Raw genomic sequence first — 22212 nt, forward strand, 5'->3', positions numbered from 1 at the left:
TTAAAATGAATAGCAAATCTCTATTGTTATAGAGTAATGAGTGCAGGCGAGCGGCTTGTATACATCAGCAAATAAGTGGAATGGCAATCACTCTGAGCCTGCCGCTGCGCTGTCAATATCAATTTCATCCATGCTGCAGAACAACAAAAGTGTACTTTATATTACCCCCGTAAATATTACGGCAAACGTTTAATTAAAGCATGCTTGTGTAGTTTTCTTTTTTTTTTACAAGCGCTTTGGATGGTGAGGTCTGCGCCCTAATAAAAGTCCAAGATGCTAAAAAAGATTCCCAGTGCACCTGCTGATGCTCCCAGCTCACACACAATTTAACGTTGTCTACTTTCATTCGCGGCTGGCCCAAATCCGGCATCATTCACAGACAGGAATAAACCACTCTATTCGTGTTTGATGATACAAGGTGCTTATGAAACAAATGTTATGGTCCAGCGTGCTGTGATAAAAGATTAACAATAGCGAGCTCATGAAAATGGAGTGCATGGACATGCAGTTGCATATATGTTTATATCTAGATTTTATATGCTTATAAATGAAACAGAATTATTATTAGTAGTAGTCGTAATATATTTTATATAATATATGTTATTATATTTTACACTGCATTCTGTACAGTTCTTTTTCTGAAACAGTACTTTGTGCATGCGATACTTTTTGTTTTTCTTTTCAAACCCCCACCCCAGTCCATTTTGCAGCTCTGAATCGCACATTTCTGCATTGTGGGGTAAATATATCGTTTCTGATTCTTATTAGTCAGTTGATAGATTAACACAAATGCAAAGAAAACATTTGTTAGTTTCCAATTTCGTTTTTTTTTTTTTTTTTACCTTTTTCCGTGTTTGAAGAATTCGAAGCAAAGGGTAGCAAACAAGACAAACCTGAGCTGTTTGTGATTTGGTTTTAATTGGGCCCACCTGCCATGGAAATTCTGGTATCAGCTGTGCGTTTTTTGTAGTTCTTCGGCCATTTTTGTAGTTCGTCGACTACACAGCTGACGTGACACCCAACTTGTCTTCTGTTTTATTTGATCCAAAAATAGAATGGAACGCGCGTCCTGCTGGGGATTAATAAAAGACAGAATATGGTGAAAACAAACTTTTGCGCATGAGTGATGAAAGAAAAGATTAAAATTCTTCAGTGGGTAGATTTTACAGTCAAAAATCACAACATACTGTGAACCTTGAAAGATTATACAAAAAACATTTTGCTGTGCTGCAATATAATAAATTACATAACAGCACATCCACTACAATATTTTTTTCTTTTTTGCTAGTAACTGATTTACATTCAGAATTGACATGCAATGTTAGCCACCTCACTCCTAACATAATAGCATAAAATGAACCATTGTTTGTGGGTTACCTCCTTTGTCAGCATCTGCATCCTTCACCTTGTGCCAGGTCATCCTTCACACCACCAACACGGCCATTGTGCCAAAAATCAAACAAAAAAAAACACCATTGGTTCATAAGGGAACAGCTGTTGAATGGACAGCGCCAGGAAAACCGTCACCACTGCATGAAGGGCAGCAAATAAATAACTTCACCTCCAGCGTCTCCAGCCAAGAACTTCAGGTTCGACTTGACAAATGACCAGTCATGGCCCTTTAGGGGACCAGGAGAGGCCATACAAGCCAAGACCTGTGTCCATTTGTAGCAACAGCAAAAGACAGAATGCACACTATCTTAATCCTATGTGAAACTGTCGCAGCTTGGAATTGAAGCGGATTTACGTGGGACAGGAAATGTGAGAAACTCTTTTCATCAATGGATGCGACAGATTCGTATTTGCGTTCAAAACTTAGCTTGTAGCTGATATGCACATTCCACCATGATGTCCTTGATCAATTCAAAATCAAAATCAAAAGGACGCTTAGATCCTCTCCTCTTTCATCAAGAACTGCTTCATGCAATAAAGAGGGGGCAGAAAACGCTTAGGATTGAATGACTGTCTGGACGCAAAAGTGGCTGCCTTTACAGCAGCTCCTTTATTTTGTTCTTCTACTTCTTCCTTTCCTTTCCTTTTGTTTTTGGACTTCTTTTCTTCCACCTTCCTTTGATCATTTTGCTGCTGTGAAATGTATCTTTCTCCAGTGTGAGACTCTTAAAGGCTCATCTAATGTAATCTAATGAAGCGCAATGGAACATATTACTGTATAAATAAATGGATGTTATTTCTGCCATTGTTCGTCAAACTTTTTCAGATTTTTTTTCTCCAAGGAAAGTGTAATTGCCTTAAATTTACAACATCATATTGATTAATGGCTAAAAGTGAGCAACAATGCTAAATTCTGTCATTGCACACATTATGTGACAGGAAAAATTTTCACCTGACAGAAGAACTCCATTCAATGGCGCAAGGGTGTTGTTATAAATTTTTTATTTGGAAATAAAACAACGTTGCCATTTTACACATAGTGTGGTCCATCTATTTTACATACCAGGAAAGGGGTTGAGAAGGGGCTTTTAACCACAGTTTTGCCATTGGAAAGTATCTGGTAAAATAATCACCCATCTGGAGCGATGGTAAATGGAAGGGAGATTATAGTAGTGTTAAATCTCACAAGTCGTACATGACACACCGTAACATTAATAGCGCCGCAAAACCAAAGGAAGAACGCGGGCGCTTCAGCAGGACCAAATTGTGGTACAGTAACAGTGACTTGCATCTCTCCAAAAACAAACAAAAATCAAAACTTGCTATCCTCGGATACAGTGAGTCTGTAACAAAACGTGTCGAAACAAGGCTGAGGTAGCAAAGGCAATCATGGCTTTCCTCTAGATTGGTCATTTTTAGCCCAAAGACCCCCCCTCCCCCCAAAAAATATACATAGTCTCTCTTTGTACACACTCACTCGCCATCCGTATGTGGACTGACAAACCGTTTAGGCACAGAGTTGCAATGAAGTCTTTCAGGGGGATTGATGATAGTTATCGCGTTCGGGACACATTGAAAATACAAAAGGGAACACATTTGTGACTATACAAAAGAAAAGTCGGCAAGTGACAAAAAGTCGTAACTTTAGACGACTCCATCGGGAATTCAGTGGCAGTGGTGACAGTGAACGCAATTTGCACCAGCTGTCAAAATAAACATCAAACTAAGACAAGACACATTGTCCATTTGAAAATACTGGCACTACTTCCTCTGGCTGAAAGGACAACCGACACCACTTTTTTGTTTCGTAACTGACATCAGAAAAACGCTTTATACCATCTAAAATACCCAAAACACGCAGAATGATATTTTTAGTCAAATGCAAAACACCAATAAAAATGACTTAGTGTCTAAAATCTGCAAAACATTGAGCTGCGAATTGGGCATTTTCAGAAAGTCCCGCCCCCAGTTCGTGACTTCACGCCAAGACGTTTTGCATTGGCTTCAGATTCGGAGAATATGCTTTCATATTACGCAGCCAGTTATGAATATGATTCAAATAGTTCTGAAGAGGAAAGCATACATGTTTGCAATCGATTAAAGAATTTATTCCGTGCTATTTTGAGGGATCAAGACTGATGTGTAGCGTCACAGAAAATACAGAAGATGGCGCCAGAGATCCATTGGAAATTGGTTGATTCTTCACCTTGGAATTTTTGCCAGCAAATATCTACTAGTTGTCTCGGTGTAACATACAACGATTCACCATTGCGTTATTTATGTGTTTTCCTTCTAATTTCGCCATCAACACGAAGTTTTGAGACCAAACAAAGCACCGCAAAATGCATTGAGGTGATGCAAGGTATGTCCTTTCTCGCTCAGGGGCGTTCCTTCAGTGACGTGACGTGAGGACTCGTCACCAACTCAAAAACAAGACTTGCGGAATATTCAGCGCGAGTCTTAAAATGTAAAATATAGCTACACTCGGTGGAATCTTTTTAAAATACGCTCAGTAGAAGTCATTTGAAGCCATTTTACAAATTATGGACACAACTTGTCCTGAGACGTCGGTTGTCCTTTAATGGTGAGACTGTTTCACTCTGTTTCTCCAGAGGTGTTGCAGTGTATTCATGATTACAGAAAAAAAAAACAGTTTAATTGTCTATTTTCATAAATCTCAAAATTATGGAGCATTATGTGGTCTGCTGTTTTGGGGAGGGTAGCTAGAAACAAAACTGTATATGGCAGTAATATGAACAGGAAATGATGATTTGGCAGAAGAGGTTTCACTTACGAGAGTAGTCACGGAACAAATTAATTATATATGTCATGGCAGTAATATATTTGTTAAAAAAAAAAAAAACGGAATAAATTAGTTGTATGTTGTGGTCAAAAAGTAGCAAGAAAAAAATGATTGAAATATTGTGTTTTTAAAAAAAATAAACAGGATTTAATAAAAACATTTTATCCTAACACATTTTGGTGACATTTAAATTTTAATTCTGGGGATACCAGAATTTTTTTGGGGGGGCAAGTGTGAACTCTCCCATCAGTGAATTTTAGAGGAATGACAAAAGAAAAGTAACAAACTGTTTCCGCATCAAAAGGGGAAGGGGTAGTTCATATAATACAAAGATTGGAGGTCCATATTGAGGGCTAAACGCGTACACAGGTAGTGACATTCTGCACTTTGCATAGTAGACCAGGACGACAATAATGGATGAAGTGGTCTGGTCCCGGGTGGGGGACATTGGGTGGGGCTTCATTGTGGGTCATGTCGTATGGTCACAACACCTGCAATGCAAGACCAATGGCATCAATAATAATAATAATAATAATAATAATAATAATAATAATATGTTTCATTTATAAGCGCCTTTCAAAACTCTCAAGGTCACTTTACAGTCAGAGGATACGTTTTTCTATGGGTGAGCAGCAGCAGCCACACGCGCCAGCGTTCACTCAACCCGGAAGTAACTCAAATAGAATAGTAAGACAAATAGATAGAAAGCTAGCTAGCAAGCCAATAGATAGCTAATAGCTAGTCAGCTATATAGCTAGCCAGCTATATAGCTAGCCAGCCAGCCAGATAGCTATTGTACGGTATTACAGATCAAGGCTGAATAATTGAGCATGTATACACACACATGCACACCTTACCCGTGGTCTGGATGAGTGGCTTGTTGCTGCGTGCAAAAAAAAACAAAAACAAAAACAAAAAAACATTAAAAATTCTGCAAAAAGTAATTTTGATGTTATAACTTTGAATATATATATCCTTATTTTTTTGTTTAATGCCAGCAAAGGTTTTTCGTGCTTGCAATCATCCATTAACTCATTCACTTTTCTTCATGCTTGGGAGCTGATAAAGTGCTGGCCATGGCCTCTGGCAATGTTTTTTTCTTTTACACAAAGGGCAGCATTTCTCGATTTTCCATATTATATAAGCCAATATGTATTGTATTTGATAAATCTGCCCCCATTTCAAGCTCATATAACTCTAGACCGATATAACTTAGGAATTAACTCTTTTTTTCTGATGAAAGACGAGAATCTAGGGTTTCTAATGCTGTATTGAATGTTTATGTAGTAGTAAAACTCAATATTCTGTTGGTCCTGGAATTCAAGTGACAATGACAAAAACCCTGGCACTGGAGTGGACACATTTTTGCACGTCTGACAGTGAATTAGTTAAGTGGTTTAAGCGGCCGATCATAAAGTTGCAGCGGGATATAAGACAGTTTAAATTAATTGGAGATGTATTCAACACTTACAGAGTGCAGCAAACACATTATTTAGGCGAACGATGCTGTAATTGTAATTCATGACTTACGACTACATGCAGGAAAGGAGTTGTTAATCTGCTCCATGACATCAGCCAGATCAGAGTTGTTGTTATGAGGCTCCAGCAGCGCATCTGAACATATAGACGCATGCATGGAATTGGATTCCTTTTCAAATGGAGAGAAGAAAAGTGGCACCTTGATCGCCCTTCAAAATCTTTTACCTGAGTTCTCTGTAAGTGGTTCTCCATCTTGCGAAAGTCCATTTACCCTCAAGTCCACCGCCGGCTGCAGAAGGGAAAACAACACCCAAAAAAAAAAAAAAAAGTCAATCGACCATGCCCTTGTATTAAATCGCCAGGGCAAGTTCATTTTTGAAGGACCCCGAATAAAAGCCAAATGGATCCTTAAATGGAAGACTTGTATTGTTTTTGTGTGAGGGAAAGTGGGAACTTTTTTTAATGGGGTTCTCGTGAGGTGGCATGGATCTACTAATAACAATCATGGCGACCAAATGTCAGGGTGCTTGGCAAAAGTGGTTCTGAGGGAATAATAATGGAAGTCTCAAGTCCTCTAATCAAAGCGGCAAAGATGGCTTATAATGGCTCAGGATTTTTTTGTTAGTTTTTTTTTAGTCTGTTTGAATTAGTTTTCATCGCAACTTTGTTCGCTTATTTTTTAGTATATTCATTACGACTGGACGAGGCTACTAAAGTTTGTTTCCTCTCACAAACTGGCCTTTCAATGGCACCACTGGAATAGGCACGGTGACGACAGTGATAAAAAAATCACTTTTTATTGCTTCCACGACAACAATAAGAGCTAAGTGGGTCATCCGAATGACGGTGGACAGCTTTCCAGATGAAACAAACAAGCAATTTATAGACAGTGACATTTAGAGCACCATCCCAGAATCCCTTTGGCACTCAAAGCCAAATCAATGTTGCCAATATCCCCTTTCCTTTTTTTAATGTGAGGCAGGCGGCGCTAACATGTTGGGAAAAAAATGGGTTAGCTCCTGTCAACACTTGCTCGGATTAGGCAGCAGTACTTGCAAAGCTATTAGTATTAGTATTAGTATAAGTATTAGTATTAGTATTCATATCATTAAAAGCTAGAATAAAATACAATAAAAGCAAGAATAAAATAGAATAAAAGCTAGAACAAAATAGAATACATATATAGATAAATAGATAAATAATTAATAGAATGAATGAAGAAAATAATAGAAGAAAAAAAGTCCATTGATGGCGCCCAAGTAGGCAGCTGTCAGCAAGTACTCTCAGGGGCCTGGCTTTCTTAGTTGTGTTTGTGTTGTTTTTGTGTTTTCTTTAGTGATTTTGAGGGGTTGTAGATCGTGTGGAATGGATATTGATTGTTTTTCAGCAATCAGCAATGCGCATGTTTAACTTCTGCGGCTTGGAATTGAAGCGGATTTAAGTGGGACAGGAAATGTGAGTTTCTTTTCGTCAACGGATGCTACAGCTTCGTGTTTGATTTCAACATTTAGCTTGTAGCAGACGTGCATATGATGTCCCTGATCCACTGGTGAAAAGGAGGATTTGATAATCTCTTTCATCTAGCACTGCTACACGCGACAAAGAGGGCGAAGAAGGTGCTTAAGATTGAATGACTGTGTCAGAATCAGAATCAGAATCAGAATACCTTTATTTGTCCCGCAATGGGGAAATTTGCAGTCCACAGCAGCAATTGAAGAGGGATGGGGTTGGGGTGGGAGTGAAAGGATAGAAAACAAGATATTCTAAGCATAACAAAATAAAAATGTCAACTGTATACTGTGCAAATGTAGATGTGCAAAAACCGTTCTATAAACAAGACTGTACATAGTGCACAATCAAGAGATGCATTTAGATATATTGCAACAACCCATATTTACAAGTGTCCAGTTTTTTTTTTTGTTTTTTTTTTTCACATGTGATCATTGGGAATTGTGAAGCCTGACAGCAGTCGGTAGGAACGAGCGGCGGTACCTCTCCTTCTTGCAGCGCGGGTGTAATAGTCTCTGGCTAAAGGAGCTACCCAGAGCTGTCAGGATGGGCAGTAGGGGGTGGGAGGGGCTGTCCGTCATAGCTTTTAGTTTAGCTAGCGTCCGTCTGTTGCCCACCTCCTCTAGAGAGTCCAGCGAGCAGCCCACGACAGAACTGGCCCGCTTGTGTCTTTGTGTTGTGTCACATTATTTCTTTTTTTGTTATTGTTTTGACTTCAAGTGGGTGCCGCGAGAGTGGCTTCCTTTACAGCAGCTCCTGTATTTTGTTTTTCTACTTCTTCCTTTCCTTTCCTCTTACTGTCATCACTTTGCTACTGTGAAAAGTATTTTCTTTCCACGGCGAGACTAATAAAGACTAATCCAATAATGATGATGACAATAATAATAATAATAATAATAATAATAATAATAATAATACACGGATGTGGGTACTTTTATGTGAGGACAGGAGGAATTAATGCAAATCATGTGTTGGCTCTCAATCGAACAAGCTGCTTTCATTTCTGTTCTCTATTTTGCTGGAATTGCTACTTGTTTGTTTACAATCATTTTTTTTTAAACGTGATGTCTCAATTTTGTCAACAGTTTGTGCTCACCTGGTGAAAGAGTTGCCTGAGGCGATGAAGCTGCGATTCCAGCTGTTTGTTGTGATCCTCCAGGATGTGCATGCGGGCCTCCAGACGACCCTTGTGTTGCCGCAAAAGCTTCGCCTCGGCCAATAGGTCGGCCTCGTCGGGATGAGACGAGGACATGGAGCTCTCTGGCTCCCATGGGCTTCCGGCGGGGCCCCCTCGCTGCTGCTCCTTCAGCTGCTCATACTCCCTCTGGAGGCTCCTGGGATTCAAACATCCCCCAGTTGAGCGGAGCCCGACAGGGGCGGGGTCGACAATACCTTTGCTCTTCCTCCAAGCGATGGATGACCCGCTCCAGCTCGCCGCGCTCTTCCCTCTCAACGGCCTGAAGGATCTGCACGGGGCTTTGCGGCTGGCTGCGGGGCGAGCCCTCGCCGCCGAGCGTCTGGCAGTACTGAAGGATCAGTGTGTGCTCATCATCCCTGTGTTTAAAAATATCAATAAAATAAAAATATTTTAAAAAAAGCAATTGCCTGAACCCATTCATGGTAAATGAGCGAAAGTAATTTCATATTACTAAGAAAAGAAAAGCAAATTTAGACAGTGTAAAGTGATTTTTTTTTTTCCATCTTAGCATGTAAACGCAAATAATGGAAACAAAAAAAATGTATATAGTAGGTTCACAATATGACATGAAGCTATTTTAGCCCAGCTTTGCTTTAAGCTCTGCAAAGTGCACATATACAGCAGCGCATTTATCTAGCTGATAAAATGTAATGAAGTGGGATTTAGTTCAGGTGCACGGAGGACAGATGGGAGGATTAGGTTGGAGCTGGAGAGATAGTCGATTTCTTTTATTTTGTGTATATGTGCTTTTAGTCCATCTGTTTACACGCTGTATCAGATCTGAGCAGCGTGTTGCCGTGTTTTTATTTTTTTTTTTCTAGATTGACACTCAAATACACAAACATAAAAAAATATGTTTAAAAAGCAGACCACACTTCAAAAAAAGTAGGTTCATCCAAACCATTCGCTAGCTTGCTAAAAGAGGGCTAACAACCGAATATGGTGAACCTCTTCTTTTATGCATTACAAAAAAAAAAAAAAAAAAAAAAAAAAAAATACTCTGGCAGTGCCTTTGAAGGTTACGGTTTCAAAGTCGACTTGCAATCATTGTTGCTGTCAGTTTTTCTTTTGCTGACAGATACATTCATGAGTGTAAAATGGTACACATTCAGTCCTTCAGGCTACAAACACCAAATACTCATTGAAAAAAAAAAGAAGTAACATGAAATAACTTCTGTCGAGAAATTGAACGTGTCGGCAGTTTTTCAGCATCGCTGAAACACACTACACGACTACACTGATGCACATGCAGTACACAACGTATTATAAATATATTTATAATATCTGGGTTCATTTGGTCTCCGTTTCCTCTAGTTTGCGCTAAAAGATCCGTGACACAGTCGGGTCGCTGAGCAACATACAAAATAGAGATCATCGCTTTTCAGCACAGTTTTGCATCCCTCTCCCTCACCGCGTCTGATCAAGATAAAGCATTGCTATCAGGGGTATGCTGAAACCAATCATTTGTTCGCCACCCCAATCTCACCCAGCCCTTTGCAGTCTCCGACAATTCCTGGAGAAACACTTGATAGCTTTTCAGCTGCAATGCTGCTTTAAGTTGTAAGTTTAATTCATTCCGTGACTTGGAACATACTATACTTCAAATGACATACTATAATTCAATGACAAGAATCTGTTCTGGAAGCCCACCAAAAACTGATTTTTTTGTGTGTGTTTTACATAAAGAAAAATAGATCATTCGAGAAAACAAAAGACGTTCAGATTTTTTAAAAATGTTTGTACATATTATTAACTCATTCACTGCCAGACGTGCAAAAATGTGTCCACTCCACTGCCAGGATTTTTGTCATTGTCATTTGTATTCCACGACCCAAAGAATATTGAGTTTTAGGACAGTGAATGAGTTAAAATATTCATTAAAAAAAGTCTTACATGCTTCCTGTCGCCGAGCTGCTGTCTGTAGGCAGCGATCCGTTGGACCTCTCCAACTGCGCCAACCTGAGTGACAAAACATAATCAACATCCGTGCTCCGAAATGTCATCGGGAAATGACGGACCGGGAAATGTGTGGCACCGAAGTACATTAGAACACTATTTGTACTTCACAGTTTTCAATCCTTGGTTCACGCTATAAAAACTGGAGATGTAGTGGGAACACGAGAAACAACACAAGGGTCCACTAGATCAGGACAGAACTCCAATGCAAATCAAATACTGTATGTCCTGCTTTATGGAATAGGACCTTAGACGGACTGCTCAAATGTTGGCAGTTTGGAGGGCGGGGTACCTGCTGGCGTACTGCTCTATCCTGGAATGGGTGTCATCATGGGATAAGTGAGGTGACTGGGACAGCCTGGAGACGAATGGCGTAATGGAGATGTATGAGTTTGGGTGAGCGACCAAAACCTCACTGAACTGACTAATAGGCGGACGCACACATGCACACACATTCACAACCCAGCATGAGCATCCGCAACGTCATCCCGCAAATAGGAATGAGAGAACGGGATGATCTACAAGGACGCCGTAAGGCTTTCGACAGTCGCTACTTGGAATGCTTAAAGGGAAGCAAGTGAGTAGAGATGTTGGCATCACGTGCACAGTGTGGATGAGTCAGGCAGGCAGGCAACATGCAATTCAGGCATGGCTTTAGTTGAGGTGAGGCGGGGGATGTGGGGGTACCCCTGGTGACATGTGGTTTGTTATAAAATAAATACAGTGATACCTCGGCTTACGGACGCTTGAGCTAACGAACCTCTTGCCTTACTAACATTAAATTCGCGAACTAGTTTTCGGGAAACACACGGAGCGCCATGATGGCTGGCAGACTAGATTTTGGCGGAAGAACACCAAACCATACGGCCAAACAGTACCACCGTGGATGCCGGATTACTTTTCCACACCCACTTTCTTTGAGTGCATTCAGTGCAGACGTGGTTTGTTATGGAGTAGATACTTTTGCCTTTTTGGGACAGAAAAAGACCCCACCACAGGCTACTTTTAAGCTGAAGGGGACACAAATGAAAATTACGGTCAAGCAGAAAAAGGAGATCATCGAAAAACAGGAATGAGGTGTGCGTTTGTGTGACTTAGCGTCCCAGTACCAATATGCTAAGTCGACCATTGCTACGTGAGGCTAAGGGTGTTTCTGTGTTGTCTAAGCAACAGTCTCAGGCAATAAATAAAAAGCTTGAAAAACTTGAAAAGCAGGTAGTAGGGGACAGTATATGAGGGTATTATCGCAGAGAAAGCACAGCAACTTCACTCGGATATCATCGAGAGGCAACTACATCAACGACTATCAAATAAAACAACTTTATTATGCAATACAGTTTATTTCTTTAATTACATTACAATAACACATTTATTAGACATAAAATAAGGTTTATTTTGTGTAGTTTTAAGGCTTATTTAGTAGAAAATTATGTTTTATGGGGACCTGGAAACAGATTATTCTCATTTTTAATGGTTTCCTATGGAAAATTAATGTTTGGAAGAAACACTTTTTGCCTGACACACACTTTCTGGGAACCAATTAATTTCGTAAGCTGAGGTATCACGATACTCTAAATAAATAAAAGGACATTCCGGTACTCGATTGTAGATACTCACTCGTACTGCTCCGGACACATGCTGATGAGGGTGACGGGACTGTAAGAGTGAGGGGACGGGGATTGGATTGAGGGGGTATCACAAAATATTCCTGTGTCAAATCCACTGTGTTTGCTCACAAAAACACAGCAGGTGTGGGAAAGATGTAAATAACAATGTTGAATCAGCTGAATAATAATGTACAGATGGAAACGGACGGAATACTTTATACACAATAATCCTTCTGTATGCTAAATAAGGCAAAAATCTCTCAATATAATTTTTTTTAAGCAAAATGCCTCTTCTTGGTTTAGGGGAGGCATGTACTGACCGGGTAGCATGACAGGAGTCAATCTTCATCATATAAGCTGAAAAAGAGAAGATGAAAAGGACGAAGAGGTGGGAGATTGGGGATGATTGACACGGAGCCATCCTCAAAGCAAAGTGGATGCTTTGGGGCCTGTTGGTCATTACACGGACAAATCGGAGGGCGTTGAATTTGTATCCAAAAGAAGATTGTGGCTATTGGTAAACTATGCAAAATGCACAAAGTGGGAGGGGACATTGTCATTAAATTGATCATTTTGATCATTTCATTTCAGGTTTTTAAAACAATTCCTATGTTGCCATCCAATAGATTACTGAAAGCCGAATGTAAGAAAGAACAAGGCAGCAGACACCATGGGTTGTGTGTAGGGAGCCGGGGGCGTTCGGTACCACATGATCATTGAAGTTAAAAGCATCTCAGTGGGTTCCTGTTTTTTTTTTCACACATTATTGCGTGACAATATGAATCAGCTTTGGCGCCGCTTCGACATTAAGGAAAGCGACGGAGCAGCCGCAACAAACATTGTGCCAAGACGTAATTAAGCAAAGACATGAGAAAAGAGAGAAGAGAGCAATGGAATCCACTTCATCTGCTGGTGCACGGGGCTGTGAGGAGATTTGTTCTGAAAATGCCAGATGTTCTTTTTTATTTTTTTTATTTTAAATATTTTCATCAACCATCCGCCACAGTGAAACCAACAAAATGCAAAGGTGGTAATGCTTCCGAGATTGAATTTCAGTCCTATTTTTATCATGGAAAATACAGTTTACATTAACTCATGCACTACCAGATGATGTGCAAAAATGTGTCCACTCCAGAGCCAGGGTTTTTGTCATTGTCACTTGAATTCCAGGAGCCACAGAATATTGAGTTTTAGGACTAGTTAAACATTCAATACAGTGTTGGAAACCTTAGACTCTCTTCTTTCATCAGACAAAATAGTTAATTCCCAAGTTATATGGGTGTGAAGTTATATGAGCTTGAAATGAGGGCAGATGTACAAACTACTATGTAATACTGTACATACATATTGGTTTATATAGCGCTTGAACAACAGCTGAAGCTGGAACAAAGCACTAACATGGAAAAAAAGGAACTGCTGCCCCATTGTGGAAAAGAAAAAAACCATTGCCAGAGGCCATGGCCAGCGGTTTACCTGCACCCAAGCATGAAAAAACAAAACCCGAACAAATTCGGGAATGGCGCTCTACAGTATGTCATATTTTCAATTCCCGAATACATTTGTGAATTGCAGTGAATGAGTTAAAAATAATATCCCCCCCCCAAATTATAGATTTTGCAATTTAAAAATTTCATTTCACTACTTTGCAATGTCAATTTGAATTTGATGAGCTCCACAGCCCTCTATATAATGATCATACAAGTCGCTTCAACTATAAATTGCCACTTTGCGGGAATCACTGTGACAGTTCCACTTGTAGCTGCGTCTGTCATTTTTCAAAAGAATCCTTCAATTGCACTCACCTTTCCATATTGTCGCCCTCAAGGACAGTCTGGACCGGTAAGTAACCCAGTCGAGGGTGCTTGGCAAAGTACTTCTTTGAGCGGAATTTGTTCTTCAGGACTTTGGTAAAATCTCGCATGTCCTCGCCCGACGTTGTCTAGCGGAGACACAGGGGTAGTGAATTTCAATGGGGTGCAATATTAAAATATTTGAAAAAAAAAATTGAGCTGTTTGGCACCACTCAGTTGAATTGTCAAACTAAACCAAAAACAAAAAGAACCGCACAATGTGCATTCAAATTAGCTACTGCATGTAGTTCAGTCTTTAGTCTGTTAATGCTAACACTCTCTGTGCAGCCACAGGAAAGAGTCCAAGTATCGATTTTAGCCGCACCGGAGGTCAACGCCAAGCTCTGTAAAATCGGGTATTCGGCCTCCATTAATCTCGTCGTACACTTTTCTCTCTGTGACAGTGACAAGTAGCGACTTTACTGGCGCGCGTCGACTGTGAAGGTCACAGATCGTTTTTTTTTTTTTTTTGTTGCCCTCTGATTCAATCAGCGGACTTTGTCAGCCTTTGTATATGACTCCCTTTTTATTTAACTCATTCACTGCCATTCATGAATTTATTCGGGAATTGAAAATATGACGTAGAGCACCATTCTCTGTCAATGTTTTTTTATCTTCCATGTTAGCGCTTTGTTCCAGCTTCAGCTGTTGTTAAAGCCGTATAGAAGCCAAAATGGACAGTATGTAGTACATTGTATTGTATTTTGGACAGCTGTCCTCATTTCAAGTTCAGATAACTCCAGACTCATATAATTTAAGAATTACCTCTTTTTTTTCGGATGAAAGGAGAGAGTCTAAAGTTTCTTTTGCTGCACTGAATGTTTATTTAGTCCGAAAACTCAATATTCTGTGGGTCCTGGAATTTGACTGACAATGACAAAAACCCCGCCACTGGAGTGGACACTTAACACGTTTGGCAGTGAATGAGTTAATTTTAGTCCGTAAAAGCATTTCATAAAATTATATTATATATCACGGTCACAACTGTGGTCTTTTTTTTTTTTTTTTTTTGCACGTGTGTGCGTCTCACCGGCGTGCAGTACTCCACCATGGGATAATTGAGCTTGTGGCCCTTGGCGGTGCGCCCGGAGAAAAAGCAACTTTGACACACGTCATAGTTGAAATGCTTCAGGCTGCGATACCTGGACACACACAAGGGAGAAAAGATGACTTGTAAGCTATTTTTCAGATTACCATTAAAGTGATTTTTTTAAAGAATAGTCTACTTTAAGCAAAACAAAAATAAATTGGTGTCATTCAAAGAAGATGTGTTCAATATTGGCATGTTTTTGTTGTGGTAGTTCTTCGAGAAGTTCAACTCAATCTGCCTAATTTCTCTTCCTCAAAACCATTTTCAATTTGCAGATGACAAGGGCTGCTGAATCTCCCTCCACGCGTATCCACACGCCCACAGAGTCAAACAAAAGCATCATATAAGCACCGACAGAGTGACAGACAATTGCATTTCCGCTCAAAATGTTCCTCAATAGGACTACACCTCCATTCTGGTCAGGTGCTGCAAGAAAGCCATTTAGTTCCTTGAAAAAAAAAAAAAAGATGGACATAATAGCCGGAGTCTTTTATCTCAATCCTCTGCGGGGGCTTGGCTGACGGATGAGCTCGCCCACATCGTATATCACGGAACTCAATGGCTTTGCACGAGTCAAAGACACCATTATGCACTACGTCTGGTCACGAGGGGGGAGGTGTTCAGTTACCTTCGGAGCGGAATGGGCCCCACACGCCACCTTTGATTCTTAAGCTCATCAACAATGTGACACATAAATGCAGGAAAAGCACTGAGGTCTATTTATATAATGATGGTTGAAGGTTTACTTGTATTTTACTTGTATTTTTTTTACTTGTTTAAAAAAAAACTGGTTTCATGCATTGTAAATAGCGCAGCTACCTTATGTCGAGTCAATACAGTTACATATATCATACTGTTATATATGTTTATACATTGCACTATGTACAGTTCTTTTTATGATACTTTTTTGTGCAGTTGTACATTTCAGTCTCCTGACATTTATTTGTGCATAGAATACCCCCCCCCCCTCTCAATTTTGCTGCTGTAGATTGCAAATTTCCCCATTGTGGGACTATTAAAGGATTTCTGATTCTGATTTTCTGTTCCTTTTGTATGTTTCAACTAGTCAATTCTTTTGTTTTTCAACCGTCAATAGCACAGGTCATTATTACCGAAGATATTTGAAACTACATTTTATGTTCAATATTTAGACTGTGATTACTTACGTTCTGCCTCCTTCCCCCTGTCGTGAATCAATGTCATGTCTTTGGAAACGCTTGCTTCTCAAACGGTGTGTCTGGTTTACGGTTGAAAGAAGACCAGTTCGCCACAGGGGATGTTGGCATAATGTCAATTTCCACAAAATGGAAAAAAAAAAAAACAAAATATAATCAGACGAGAATGAAAAGTGCGTGTGTGTTATGGGTTGTTGGCCAACATCCTTTGTGAATGTTCAAACCCGTTGAGGTTTAAATGATATTTAGTGAGTGGTCTGGCCTCGGCTGACATTTAGATAAATGCCTAACAGTGCAGAGCTGCCCTTTATGATTATCAGCAAACACCAGCATGTCTGCCTTTGAATTGCGTGCACACACCCACCCACACATAGATAGGCTTACAACCCCCCCCCCACCCCCCGGCTCAGTGCAAGATGTGTACCTGAAGCCCACAATGGGACACTCCTTGCAGATGTTGCACTTGGCCTGATGCTTAGCCGTCTCTGCAGCGGCTACTCGGTGCAGGACTGGGAGCCACACCATGGATTGAGGCTCCAGACGCATCCAGTCCACAAACTGCCTGGGTTCCAGTTCCACCTTATTGGTCGCCTACCAGACAAAGGAAGAACCATGATTGGTCACTCATTTAATCGAAAACAGATTTTCCGAATTTCAAATCTTTAATAAACATCAGCATTTGGTTTATAGATCATTAAATTAGGGCTAATGTTAAGATCATACCATATTGGACATGCAATCCCAGTTATTTTAACGTGTGCAAAAATGTGTCCACTCCATTGCCAGGGATTTTGTCATTTTCACTCTAATTCCAGGACCCACAGAATATTGAGTTTTAGCGCTACATAAACGTTCAATGCAGCGTAAGGAGACCCGAAACAAATTTGGTGCTCCACGTCATATTTTCAATTCCCCAATAAATTTGGGAATGGCAGTGAACATACAAATCACTATTAACACTCAGTTGCCAGTTGTTCGTTTTCATATTCCATTTTCAACAATGCTAAAAATAAAGAAAAATAGAATGGGATTGAAAAAAAAGCAGCAACGAGATACGAGTGATCCAACTTTTTAGAAAGATCGTAGAAGTATAGAATTATGATGTTTACACCACAGCGTGAAAGGGGGTTACCCCCAATAAGACAGATGGGCAGTTAAAGGGAAGCCAGTGACTAAAGTACAGTCAAGGAAGCCAAATTTATAGCTGTGCTATTCATTCATCATGAGATCGTTAAAGCAAATGGATAGGACGTCATTGACGCGACGGCCAACGGGTGTTCCACCGGGTCGGCGTTTGTGTTTACGCGAAAAGTTTCAAGGGAACAACTTTGTTGGATGATGTAAGGACTTATGGACGACGACAGCACATCTGGCGTACCAATTCGGGATGGAGCCAGCGTGATATTTATTTTCATGCGCCTGAATCCAAAGGGGGAAAAAAAGGAGACATTTATCACCTCAACTCAATTTAAAAACATACTTGTTGGAAATTAAGCCACGGCGGAAGAGAGCGAGAGAGAGAGAGATAGGAATGGACGTGAGATCCCTGAGGGTATAAAAGCATCGTTAAATGCCAGGAACATCCGATGATAAAGCTGCAAAATTGATTCGCTGGCTGTCGTAAAGGACAAGCGGCAGCTGACCACAGGCCACGATCGGCAGTGCGGTTGGTCAGCATGTCTTCAATATCTGAGTCCTATTTCGGCTTTGAGGGGGTGACGCGGAATAAAAATGAGCTGCGATGATGATGTCCCTTACGTGTTGGAAGCAGCTGCGCACGCTGGGCTCAATGTTGGAGCCTCCAAAGGCAGCCACTTCTCCGAGCTGCTTGGGGATTTGGATGGCCTCATGAAGCAGGAGGCCCAGCTGCCGCTGGTCACACGTTTCCCCCGCTGACGCCGCCTGACTGAAGATATCTGTGGAGGGATGGCCGGAAGAAGGTAATAAGGTGATAGGATCCTCCGTGTCTCCTTTTGTATTTTCCGATGTATAAGGTGCACCGTAGTACAAGGCGCGGCAAAGTATAAGGCGCACCGGAGAATAAGGCGCACCCCCAATGAATGATGTATTTTCAAACTTGTTCCATATGTAAGGCACATATGAGTATAAGGCACAACTTGCATTGGATTTGCCTTTATTAGTCTCGCAGTGGAGACATTTACATTTCACAGCAGCAAAGTGATGAAAGTATACGTTATTCATAAAAGTTATGATTATGAAAAGACAAGTCGTCATATTGCAAGAAGTCGTAAACTGTGAAAATAATGTCGCAGATTGCTCACAAATCTCAAAATATTACAATATTGAAAAATAATAAACCATAAATGAGAAGGTTTCTTCAGCCGTCATCTGTACAAAAGTGATGAGGTGATACCGGTGGGAGTGGGGGTAATAGGCCAGTCGTTAGTCAGGAATGTAGGAACAATCAGTGGGGCCACAGGGAGGGGTCCTCTGCCCCCCCAACCTGAGAGTAGGGACCTATCACAGCTGTGTCCGGCGCCACCATGTCTGGACATTAGGGATATATAAATGGGGCCGATACGACCAGTCAGACTTTAGTTCGCTGACGAAGCCTCTTGGATAGGAGGCGAAACGTCCGAAACCTTCACTTTTGTACAGATGACGGCTGAAGAAACCTTCTCATCGATGGAACACTCCTGTACGACTGAGAGCTTACACAGACGAATAAACCATAAACTGATATATTTCTGGAAGAAACATGCTATTGTATACTAAAGTTGTCATGATGAGAAAATCAAGGCTTTTGGGTGCGCCTTATACGCTGCAAAATACGGTGTATATATAAACATACTGTATATGTATAAACACACACACATCCACAGAACAGGGGCATGACAGTTCTTCGCGCTCTGATTAAAAGCTGACTTCATCCCCATTTCCCTCATTCCTGTCAGGCGTGTGTGTGACTTACTCCACTTCTACTACGATATTAATTAATTTATTTTTGTTGTTGTTGTTGTTTTATTACGTAAGGATGGCGCCGCGAGAGTGGCTGCCTTTCCAGCAGCTACTGTGTTTTGTTTTTCTACTGCTTTCTTTCCTTTCCTTTCATAACTTTGCTGCTGTGAAATGTAAATTTCTCCACTGCGAGACGAATAAAGGTACAACCAATCCAATCCAATGACATCTCTAACCTATCAATACCAACCGCTCGCAGCTATCGTTTGTGGGGGAGCAATTTCTTTAGCCAATGAGAGTGCGGGAAGCAAAAGAGGGGAAAAAATGTGATCAGGCGTGGATGATTCCGAGAATGTACCGGGGGAATGCCGAAGCCCTTAGCGGGAACATTTGATGGAAGGGCGAGGAAAGGGAGGCTAGGTAAACAATGACAGAGTGACACTTGCGGTCAATTGGGGACCAGGAGAGAGAAGGGTAATAAAGAGGGGGAAAAAAAATTACATTCACCCCGACTAATCCTCCAAATAGACACGCAAGGACAATTATGTTAATCGTAGGAGGTCGCTCATCCAATTGCCACGGCAGCATGGAAAGCCATTTTGTAGCATTTTGTTGACAGACTGTACAAGTAGTCTCTTTAACCTCACAAACAAGCATAACTTACATTTGTATTTCTCCTCCAGGTGGCCCTTGCACAGAGACAGCAAGCCGATCTTCATCGACATGACGCGGATCTTCCCGCTTCGACCACTTTCAAATCAACACAATAATCAATCACACTTGGGAAAATTGGATACATTGGTAGTGACAGAGAAACGTGATTAACATACGTGTCGTAGACATTGAGCAGCCAGTTGAGGCACATGTCGACGCAAAGAGGCACGTTGACCAGGTCTTTGTGCTCCTGCTCTAAACCGTCGTAGATGGTCGTCAGGCAGTTAATGACATCCGGAACGGACATCAGCTGGTTGTTGTTGGTCAGTTTGTGCTGTGTGAAAGTGTTCTGGGCTACGCTAAGGTCCAGAAGGTCCACTGCAGAATGAACGGGCATGGAATGAGACTATTAAATTCCCCAATGAATTTTTGGGCAGTGTTGCTGAGTGACATTTGAGAAACAGGTCAAGGAGCTAAAAAGTGGACAGCCGTCATGCGTGCGTGCGTGTGTGCAAATGTGTCATTCGCACGTTATTTGGAGCAGACATTTGCAAGGAAAAAAGACAAGACAAAACACAAAAGCGACTCGTGGATGTGTGCATGACATTAATGTTGGATTTGTATTAGTTACATTTGGAAACAATCAGGCTATGCCTCCCCGCAACAAGTCACGACGCGTATTGAAAAACAACAGTGCAAAAATGATGGTTTTTGAATTGTTAGAGCTCATTAGCAGCCCAGCTTGATAGCGCACCTGCACCGAGGAGTTTCATCATTTTGCAGGGGAGACAGCTGGCTTGTCTCAAAGGTTCTGTGGCTATTATAAGATTGTCTCTCGGGTGAGTGATTGTTGACTGCACCGTGCTACCTTACTCTACAACCGCCGTCGTTTTTAGGTATATAACGACAAAGTGAAAATGATGGCAGCTGTTAACAAAGCTGTTGATGAAGTGTTGTTAACCAGCAAACTGGATAAGAAATTACAAATTTACTCATTCACTGTCAACAAAATGTGTCCACTGAAGTGCCAGGGTTTTTGTCATTGTCACTCGAATTCCAGGACTCAGAGAATATTGAGTTTTAGGACTACATAAACATTCAATGCAGCATAAGAAACCTTAGACTTTCTTCTTTCATCAGAAAAAAAAAGAGTTAGTTCCTAAATTATAGGGGTCTGGAGTTATATGAGTTTGAAATTAGGGCAGCTGTCCAAAATACAATGCAATACATATTGGTTTATATAGCGCTTTAACAAGAGGCTGAAGCTGGATTAAAGCGCTAACATGGAAAAAAGGGAAAAGCTTGTGGGAAAAACATTGACAATGGGCATGGCCAGCGCTTTATCGGCAACCAAACAAGAAACAACTAAAAACAAACACATTCGGGAATGCCGTTCTAAGTCATATTTTCAATTACTGAAAAAAATGGGAATGGCAGTGAATGGAGTTAAAGAGTCAATGCGATTAAGATGGTCAAACGTTAGTTAGTTTTTGGTCTTCTTGCTGTCATGGATTCGCCTTCCAAAAATATAGGTCTCTTTGAGTTCTGGTCCTCAGGCAAGTGTGAACAAACCTGCCACAAAGCAATTGTGCTTCCCCGTGGACATTAATACAAATGTATTTTCAGTCCACCCATATCGTGTTGTTCACTAAAGTAAAAGAAATTTGCGCAGCGTATCCCCTTGTTGCACCCACTTAGTAACATTTGTGTTAGTGTGTGTGACTTACAGCACAGAGCTTTCTGCAGGCGACGAATCTTCATGGCGGTGCGGTACGCCGAGAATCTCACGTTGTTCAAGTCCGCTATGAACAAATTGCCCCGCCACCAAAAAAAAAAGAAAAAATCATTCAGCATTATTTGGAAAAGCAGAATTGTATTGTGTCCATCATCGTGAAAAAAAGACAGGCTACCAGAGGGATCAAATGAGGTTTCGTCTTGCCTACCTAGCGACTGGTAGAGCTCTGTCATCTTGGGATGGTCCCAGCAGGTTGTTTGTGTCTGATGGCTGAAAACCGCAAAAGAAAAGTGAGGGACAGGTGCCACATACAATGATGTTATTTTCAGCACAGATCAATCTGGGACCGTTAAGTCAAAAAGTGAAGATATATATCATTGGCAACAGTGGCTCACACTATTTGGTGTGTTTGTGCTGCAAAAACTTTCGTCGATCTTTGAGTTCTCAAATAATATGGGTGTGTCCGGTAAAAGTAAATACATAGCTATTTAACTCATTTACTGCCAGACGATGTGCAAAAATGTGTACACTCCAGTGCCAGGGTTTTTGTCATTGTCACTCGAATTCCAGGACCCACAGAATATTGAGTTTGAAGACTACATACAAATTCAATACAGCATTAGATACCTTGGACTCTCTTCTTTCATCAGAAAAAAAAAAGTTACTTCCTAAGGTATATGAGCCTGGAGTTATCTGAGTATAAAATGGGGGCGGCTGTACAAAATACAATACAACACACTGATTTATATAGCGGTTTAACAACAGCTGAAGCTGTGACAAAGAGCTTAGATGGACAAAAGGCAAATACTTCCCCCTTGTGGAAGGGAGCAACATTGCGAGAGGTC

General features: G+C 40.9%; 1 protein-coding gene across 3 annotated transcripts in view; it reads right to left on the minus strand.

Annotated features, from left to right (window-relative positions):
• Positions 1 to 2377: 2377 nt before the first annotated feature.
• utrn (utrophin) overlaps positions 2378 to 22212 on the minus strand; it is a 95226-nt gene continuing 75391 nt past the window's right edge. The window contains exons 63-79 of one of the 3 annotated variants that reach the window (XM_089021380.1): positions 21576 to 21637; positions 21360 to 21434; positions 19809 to 20010; positions 19643 to 19728; positions 17818 to 17975; positions 16484 to 16650; positions 14825 to 14936; positions 13747 to 13883; positions 11955 to 11993; positions 10630 to 10695; positions 10275 to 10340; positions 8576 to 8737; positions 8280 to 8517; positions 5900 to 5963; positions 5726 to 5809; positions 5053 to 5078; positions 2378 to 4686 (exon numbers count right to left, since the gene is read on the minus strand). In XM_089021380.1, the coding sequence (XP_088877506.1) occupies positions 4678 to 4686; positions 5053 to 5078; positions 5726 to 5809; positions 5900 to 5963; positions 8280 to 8517; positions 8576 to 8737; positions 10275 to 10340; positions 10630 to 10695; positions 11955 to 11993; positions 13747 to 13883; positions 14825 to 14936; positions 16484 to 16650; positions 17818 to 17975; positions 19643 to 19728; positions 19809 to 20010; positions 21360 to 21434; positions 21576 to 21637 (1753 nt within the window). In that variant the 3' untranslated portion in view covers positions 2378 to 4677. The remainder of the gene's footprint in view (positions 4687 to 5052; positions 5079 to 5725; positions 5810 to 5899; positions 5964 to 8279; positions 8518 to 8575; positions 8738 to 10274; positions 10341 to 10629; positions 10696 to 11954; positions 11994 to 13746; positions 13884 to 14824; positions 14937 to 16483; positions 16651 to 17817; positions 17976 to 19642; positions 19729 to 19808; positions 20011 to 21359; positions 21435 to 21575; positions 21638 to 22212) is intronic. The other 2 variants (XM_089021381.1, XM_089021382.1) reach the window with 2 other exon arrangements.

Source organism: Hippocampus bargibanti, linkage group LG19 (assembly GCF_051943395.1).
Source record: "Hippocampus bargibanti isolate YZ-2025 linkage group LG19, ASM5194339v1, whole genome shotgun sequence".
Classification (NCBI taxonomy): domain Eukaryota; kingdom Metazoa; phylum Chordata; class Actinopteri; order Syngnathiformes; family Syngnathidae; genus Hippocampus; species Hippocampus bargibanti.